The sequence below is a fragment of the Physeter macrocephalus genome, chromosome 11 (genome assembly GCF_002837175.3).
Source record: "Physeter macrocephalus isolate SW-GA chromosome 11, ASM283717v5, whole genome shotgun sequence".
Lineage (NCBI taxonomy): Eukaryota > Metazoa > Chordata > Mammalia > Artiodactyla > Physeteridae > Physeter > Physeter macrocephalus.
Window position 1 is genome coordinate 121,292,309 of NC_041224.1, and position 8,054 is coordinate 121,300,362.

At 42.4% G+C, this 8,054-nt stretch overlaps 1 protein-coding gene across 1 annotated transcript; it reads right to left on the reverse strand.

The window, feature by feature from the left end:
* Positions 1–491: 491 nt before the first annotated feature.
* On the reverse strand, positions 492–2,408 carry CLEC14A (C-type lectin domain containing 14A). The gene has a single exon (XM_007123095.3). It carries the CDS (start codon positions 2,386–2,388, stop codon positions 916–918), a length of 1,473 nt encoding a protein of 490 aa, XP_007123157.2. The 5' UTR covers positions 2,389–2,408; the 3' UTR covers positions 492–915.
* Between the last annotated feature and the right edge of the window lie 5,646 nt (positions 2,409–8,054).

An 8,054-nucleotide genomic window follows, 5' to 3' on the forward strand; every position in this document is an offset into this window, starting at 1 on the left:
TTTTGCTTTAATGTACCCAGAAGATTTCAAATCAGTACTTAGCATTAATGTTTTAACTGAAAATTAACATCACCATAATTGGAAGTGAGGATCAACATCCTGATGTTTAGGAGAGGGCTATATGGTTGGGGAGGTCATTACACTGGAGAGCAGAAACACTGGAAGAGGAAAACACAAATCATTTGTTTCCTTAAGCAAGGACACGCAGTAAACACTTGAATTGGTGGTCAACTATAATTTGCTTCTAGAGCCAGCAACTCTGGCAACACTACAGTTTGGATTTATAGCAGGGCACACAAGTAACAATGACTCTGAAAGTAAGGTATAAAAGAACCAAGGAAAACGTTCTTAAAGATCTACTCCTCATTCCAAGGACTTTCCTGCTCCACCTAAAAGCAGGAGGTGTTCCTTGTTCCTATTCCCAACATGCCCCTCGGCAGTTCTTCCTGAATAATTACTCCTCCAGGAAACCAATGATATCTGAGTCTGGGTTATCAACAATCCTTTATTTTTTGCCTGGGAATTTCAAACCAATATACTCCCATCCTGAACAATGTAGACAGAAGTTTTTCTTTCCATTTGGTAAAAAATAAAATTGAAAAAAAATCCTCTATTTGCTTCCAATGTCCTGAAAAGTTCAATCACCTCTCCAAATTCTCCAGAATAAACACAAGAAAATACCTCTCCCCAGTAGGATCCAGGCCCCGCACTACCACCCTTAGGCACTTCCACTTCCTCCATCTTCAGGGAAGGAGTGTCCAGTTCAGATGTGGCTCCTCAGTGGAGTAGAGGGAATTTAGGGGAAGGGGAATTGCTTTAGGAATTGTCAGTCCCACAAGTAAGTTCCTCTTTTCCTTTTCCCTTTCCACTGAAAGGGAAAAACTGCTCGCAACAAGTGCTCACTGCCCCGTTTCCCTATGTGTCACCAGAGCCAAGAGAGGACCCCGTCAACGAGGCCCCCTCTACTCTGTCCCGCAGACCACAGTCCCCGACCTTCACCCCATTGTCTGTGCAATGTGTAGAACTGGAGCTCAGAGCAGCGGCCTCAGCATCACTCTCCATGCCCGGGGAAGCCAAAGGCCCCTTTCTTGGCCGAGGGGAAGGGCTCTTGTGGAAGCAGAGTTTGAAGAGCCCCAGCACTGTCACAGTCAATATCACCAACACTACTACCGCTATGCTCACAAGTATGAAGACCACGGTGGAAGAATCGAAAGCCTGGGGATTGTCAGAGGAAGACGTGGAATTAAACTTGGGAATCACGCTTCCTGAAGAGTTGATGTCGGCCTTTGCCTCTGTTTGAGGGGACATTTGAAGAGTAGATATCGTGCCCTGTGCTCCCCACCGAGGAATCTCGGGAATAGATGTTGCTGAACTGCCTTGTCCAGGGGCATGGGGTATCTCTCCTGGTTTCTCCCGGACACTGGGTGACCACGTTCCCTTCGGCACCGGGCTGGATGCAGGGGCTGGCGGGTGCCAGGTGGGTACCTTGGTCCCCCCAGGGGCCGGCTCTCCTTCCCCATTGGTTACACAAGAGCGTCCGTCTTTCCCTAGCACGAAGCCCGCAGCACACTCGCAAGCAAAGCCTCCCAGGTCGTCTAGGCAGTCAGGGAGCTCCACGCATTTGCCAGCACGGAGGTACCTTCCGGGACAGGGACAGAGCACAGCCCCGGAGGGTATCCCGTCCCAGCGCGTGCCGACCTCGTCCGAGGTGCAGGTGGCCGTGATGGAGAGCTGCCCGGGGCAGAGCGCACTCACCTCGGTCCCGGGGGGACTGAAGTCCAGCGCCGCGCTGTACAGCTGGAAAGGCGCGCGGTAGCTCAATTCAGAAGCGGCCCCCGGGCGCGGTGCGGGGCACAAGCCCTCGAACTGGTACTTGCACAGATAGCCGTTGGCGCGCTGGTGGCATCGTATCTCCTTCCAGCCTGCGGGCTCGATTCCCCGGGTGGCCTGGAGTCCAGCGCAGCTCCGAGCGGTGCAGGAGCGTTGGGGCTCCTCCACCCACTGCAGCGTGTCGCTTTCTGACCCGCCGACGTCGGGGGACAACCAGGAGAAACCCCGCAACGGCTCATTCTCCAGGGTGCAGTTGGATCTCCTGCGCTCCAGCGCCACCCAGAAGAGAAGGTCTTTGGAGCCCCCTCCGGGCCCCGGGCCCGCCCGCAGAAGCGCGACCACCGCGCGGAGCTCGGCGTCCCCGCGCACCGTGCTGAGCGCCCCGCCGCGCAGGCTGCAGGCCTCCTCGGCCTCCTGCCGCTTGAAGGTAGCGTGGTGCAGGCTGTAGCAGGCCCCCGAAGCCGAGCAGCCCGCGCGGTCGGCGGTGGGGTGCTCTCCACTGCCGGGCCGGGGCCAGAACGCCTGCCAGAGAAGGCACAGGGCGAGCGCCGGCCTCATCTTGGAGGCCCAGCGCCCAAGGCTGCTCCCAGCTTGGATCTGACCCGCCCGAGGGCGTGGAGCTGTCCCAGGAGCGCGGTCACCGCCCCCCACAGCTGGCTCCCCGCCCCCCCACCCGTCCCCCACTCCCCCGCGCCCGTCCCCTCAATCTCCAAGAATTCCCGTCAGGGTCCTGGCAGCAAACAGCTTCCCTCCCTTAGGCCTCAAAAGGAAATGTGTCCGGAGCTCTGCCAGGCCCCGTGCAGCCGTGCGGTCAGGAACACAGCTGGCGCCAGGGCACAGGGAACGCAGTCGCCCAGAAGGTCAAACACCCTGTTTAGGGCAGGAGAAAAAGAAAGAAAAACCGCCACTGGGAAGAAGTGTATCGTTTTCCCTGCTCAGGGAGTTTCACAACCTCAGATCCCAAAGCACTTTGGTGAACACTGGCAGGAAGGGCTGGAGAAAAGGAACTTGCTGAGCGCCCACGCGCGCCCACTGTGCTCCGTCCGAAGCGGTGGAGTTGGCCTCACAGCAATGTGTAGAAGCCTCCAGCCTTCGCCAGTCCCGCGACTGTCGGGGGGGTGGGGGTGAGGAACAACCTTGTGAGAAGTAGAAGCATCTCCCTTTGCCACCAGAGGCAGCACGACATAACCACCAGCTTCTTCCGGGCTCTGCTCCTCTGTGCTGTGGAAGGAGAGCCAGGCGTGCTAATTGCTGGTCAAAGAACTTACAGTTCCTTTCTGGTATCTTAAAAGGGAGAGCCTGCTTCTGAGGCCAATGCTCGCCTTAACACGTTTGTTTTTCGCTTCCATTTCTTTCTCTTTGAAATGGCCTTATTGGTTCATTCAGGAAAGGAAATGTATTTCTAGGCCTAAATGAAAAATAATGGCCACAGATCTTAACTGTTACGTTAGGTTTCCTTACCACTATATTGATTCATAACTTCTTCAAGCTTATAGGTCATATATAAATGCGATCATGGCCTGTTTGAGAATAAGCACCCCATGTGTGATTTTATCCTTGAACTATTTTAATGTCATTTTCTTCTATGATTAAGTGCCAATATTTGTAGCAGTAAGTTGTAAGTCCCCTCTAAGGGACACAAGAGTTCAATATCCTTAAGAAATTAAAATATTTATTACATTATACTGCGTATTGTATACCATAAAAAAATACCCTGCAACTTAAAAAACAGGTGAGTCAATTTCTTCAGTTTCAGTGGGTGTTTTGTTTTAATACAAACACTTCAACTCAGTTGGAAGCAATGAGGAATTAAAGGTGAATAAAGGAAGGAAAGTTAAACACTGCACTGTCTATGAAAGGATTTTCTTGTTAGCAATTTAGACAATATGCATCATTTTAGAAAATTATTATCTACCTTGGCTCACAGTGACCAAATAAGTTGCAATCAGAAATACATAAAGTTTCAGCTAAGCCCTCTTAGTGATGCATGATGCTTTTAAATGCTTTTAAATATCTGTAATCAGAATGAAAGTTGCCACTCCATGGGTAATGCCTACCACGCTTTTAAACTCCCTTGTATGGATTGGACTGTTCAGGTTAGTGAGGAAGGAAGGTTTCAGGATCACATCTGTACACTCCTACCTCATTTTCACCACTACTCTCGCTCTTCTTTTCCTGTTGGAAATTCCATGTATTTTAACAGATGATAGTAAACACCAGGAATCATCATCACACTTACCCTGCTTTCGCTGACTGTGGAGTTCTGCAGCAGGATTTCTCTCCTACACCCTTGCTGTTTCCCAATTTAAACGACATTCATTAGTCCTTCATTACATATGCCAGAGAATCACCTTAAACATGACTCTGCATTTAAATTAAGTTAATGACTTATGAAAAAGGAACATGAAAATCTAGAAATCTAAATGGATTTTAAAAATACCTAATTACTTGGGCCAGCTCTATATACCTTTGCAATCTAATGACTACGTGTTAAATGTGTCTATGCAGTACTGTATATTTTAATAAAATAAAACCTTCTACAAATCTAAGCAGTCAGTGGAAACCTCTTAGATATTTTAAAAATCACTTGAGATGAGGTTTCTAGAGTAAGAAAGAATGAATGCTTGAAAAACTTAAATACACGATCTCCCCTCCTGGCATTCTGCCTATAGGAAGGTAGGATATTAGAAGAGAACACAGTGGCTATAATGACTGCATATTACAGTCCTGGCCATGCCTGTAGTGATGTGAGAGAAGAGGTAGAAAAAAAATTAGCTCAAAGTAACACATAGATCATTTTGTAATTATTACTTTGTATTGACTTATATACCACTAACATATTTTGAAATGTATAGTATACCTGAGAAAACTAGAAATGAAGGAATGTTTTTGTTTTTATTACTCTTTATTATTATTTTTATTAACAGATCACTTGATTGAATATTTATTCTGGCAGTTGTGGGTTTAGTGCTCATGGCTGCCATTGGATGTTAGTGTTACTTATGTACCTATTTATCAGATAAGAAAACTGAAATCTAGGGATCATGTATGTAGTTGGCCTATAGTCAAATGAGCAAGGATGAAGCTAGGCATCTGAACCCAGAGCCTGTGTTCCTTTTTTTTTTCCTCCAATGGAGGTAAAATTGACATAACATAAAATTAACCATTTTAAGTGTACAATTCAGTGGTATTTAGTATTGATACATTCTCAATGTCAGGCAATCATCACTTCTATTAGTTCTAAAACATTCTGATCACCTCAAAAGTAAACCTTATCCCCAGAATGTTTTTATTTTAAAATAATGCTATTATGATCATAATAGGATACCATTTTATCTCCACTGGATTCCAAATATCTGAAATGCTGACAATGCTGTGGATCCACAGTCTCTTTTATATGTTACAGATGAGAGTAACAACTTTGGAAAACCTTGCTATTTTTTCCTAAAATTGAACACTTACATACTCTTTACTCCATTATGACCTTCATGCCCAGGTATATACTCAAGAGAAACTTACAGACAAGAGAAGATATATAAAAGGATGTTATAGCAGCACTGTTCATATTAAAAAACAGACTGAATCCAAAGGTCCAGCAACAGATGCTAGATAAATAACCTGTGGTACATTCACTCAATGAATATTATACAGCAATCAAAATGAATGGTATATATAGCTGCAAGTAGCAATATGAATTAATCTTATCAATACAATGTTAAGTGACAAAAGTTGCAAAAAATTATACAGATTCTGATATTCTTTTTGTAAAATTAACAAAACTATTAAATATATATTTGTGTCTTTTTTAGGAAAAAATGTTACTACAGTGAGAGAAAAGGAACAATGAGTGATAATGGATCCTTTGGGTGGGTGGGAGGAGGAGGAGGATGGACGAGTAGGAGAAATAGTATTTGATGTGGGCTCTTGTGAGGGTCCTAGCTTTTGTTTTGGATAGTGGCTTTGTAGGTGCCACTATTAAAAATCAATAATTATTATTAAAAATAATTATTTAAAAATAAATAATAAAAAATTATTTAAAAATCAATAATTACATAATTAACAAAATAAAGAAAAGTGGCTTTATCTAGACATATGATGAGAGAATGACATGAATCAAAAATTACAATTAATCTGACTCTGAGCAGCTGAGTTTCAAAATGTAAAATATAAACAAAATTAAGATGCTAGCTATATTTTAAAAAAATATTGTCAGTATATTTCCCTTTGATCCCCAGATTCTTTTGCAGGTAACACATTTTGAAATTTAAGCCAATTGTTAATCTGAAAAAGCATAATAAATAAAATATTTCCCTATGTTTCTAGACTTTTCAGATAATCTGTGTATTATTATTAAGAATCATGTATGGTATGTATTTGTTCATTTATACAAGGTCATCCCATCCAAAGAACTAGAGAGAATATATAAGGAAAATAAGTTTAGTTCACATTTTCATTTGATTATTAATTTTAAAATGTCAGAAACAAATATGGAGAAAGATAGAATTTCACTAATCACATCCCAAGTAATCTCATAAATTTATAAAGTTGTCGATCCTCACTGAATAAATTCTGTTATTGCTGAAAAAAACAACATCTGGGTCTTAGCATATTTCTGAGTTCACCAAAGATATATAAAAATATTTCAGAGAAAATTGAAAAGGAGACAACATTCCATCAGGAGAACATGGCGTTCAGAAGCTAATCTAAGCTAGAGACCAAGAATTGTGAAGATTCTTTGCCTTTTAGAACTATATTGGACCTTAACAAAATGATCAATGATCAATATCTTTATATTTTTAACTGAGTAAATTTTAAATTCTAAGTCTCAAGTGTCCACAAAGTGCTTAACGAATGATAAAATTTGGTAATTTTATTTTCTGAAAACACAACTTCTAATCATCATTATGTACATGTTCTAATCAGGATATATGATTTGACCCTTAACCCAACAGATCATATAGACTCATAACCTAACAAATTCATATACACCTGAATAGGGAAAGACTTCTTTTAGGTGGCATTGTCTTTAAGTCATCTGCATACATTTATATACAGTCAATCATTTCAGAAATGTATGTCACAATGACAGGTACTCTTTTGGTTTAGTACAGAAACAAGAAACTTTAAAAAACATTAAATTTTCAGCTCCTTCATTTAAACTGCTCTCTAGACAGAGGCAGTGCTGATTATGTTCCATGGGCCATGGAGGTAATATAGAAAATTATTCTCTGGTGGCCATTACAGAATTAGGACATGTGACCATTGCCAAGTTTATAATCAAGAAATAATGGAAGAATGACTCATGCACACAAAAGGCTTGTTATAATCCAAATGCCTACCAAGTTCTAAAGTATAAATATTTATTTTACTACTCAGATATTTTTTCAAAATTGCCTACAGAGCCAGTTTATGAACTACACTTGAAAATCAGCCTTACTACTTTAAAGTTACACACACACATGCACACACACACACTCACACCTCTCACCTAGACTTTTTTTTTTTTTGACCGATCACAATAAGGTGAAACTTGTAGGGTTAGCTAACATCATCCAGCAAACTAACTTAACTACAGTTGTATGGAGGTGGGGGAATGGTGCATGAGTCACAGACCTTTTCTTTAGTTAAAGTTTGATATCTATCTGACCAGGTCCATAGAATTTGGAGTTTTTCAGGTCCTACTCCTGGGCCCTTTTCTCTTTCTACTGGATTCTCTCTCTCATGTAATCTCATCCCATCTCATCCTATGGTTTCGGATATCATCTGTATGCCAGTGATGCCCAAACGTATCCACACTCCATTCTTAGCTAAGCTCTAAATTCATATATCCACCATGTACTTAATATTTGATATCTCATAGGTATTTCAAATTCCCATTTCCTAAACAGAACTTTGGTTCCTGCCTCCTGAGCCAGGTTCTCAACCTGCCTTCATCATTTCAGTAAATGGTACATCTAGCCCCTAAGATACTCATCACCACCTTCCTCACCTCTTATATGGGTCAGGGTTTTTGTTTTTAATTGTAATTGACAGAAATCCAAGTCAAATTAGCTAAATGCAAAAGGGAATTATATGATTCGTAACTGGGAAAATCCTGGAGTAGTTCCAATATTTCAATAGAATACTGCCAAAACCACAGCAGCCAGGAGATTCAATCACATCAGGATTTGTCTTAATCTCTCTCCCTTTCTCTTCTCTCTTCATGGCTGCATCCTCTCCTGCTT

What these genes read in the sequence shown, in the direction of transcription:
- CLEC14A (XM_007123095.3), bottom strand. Translation starts at nt 2,388, where the DNA reads ATGAGGCCGGCGCTCGCCCTGTGCCTTCTCTGGCAGGCGTTCTGGCCC.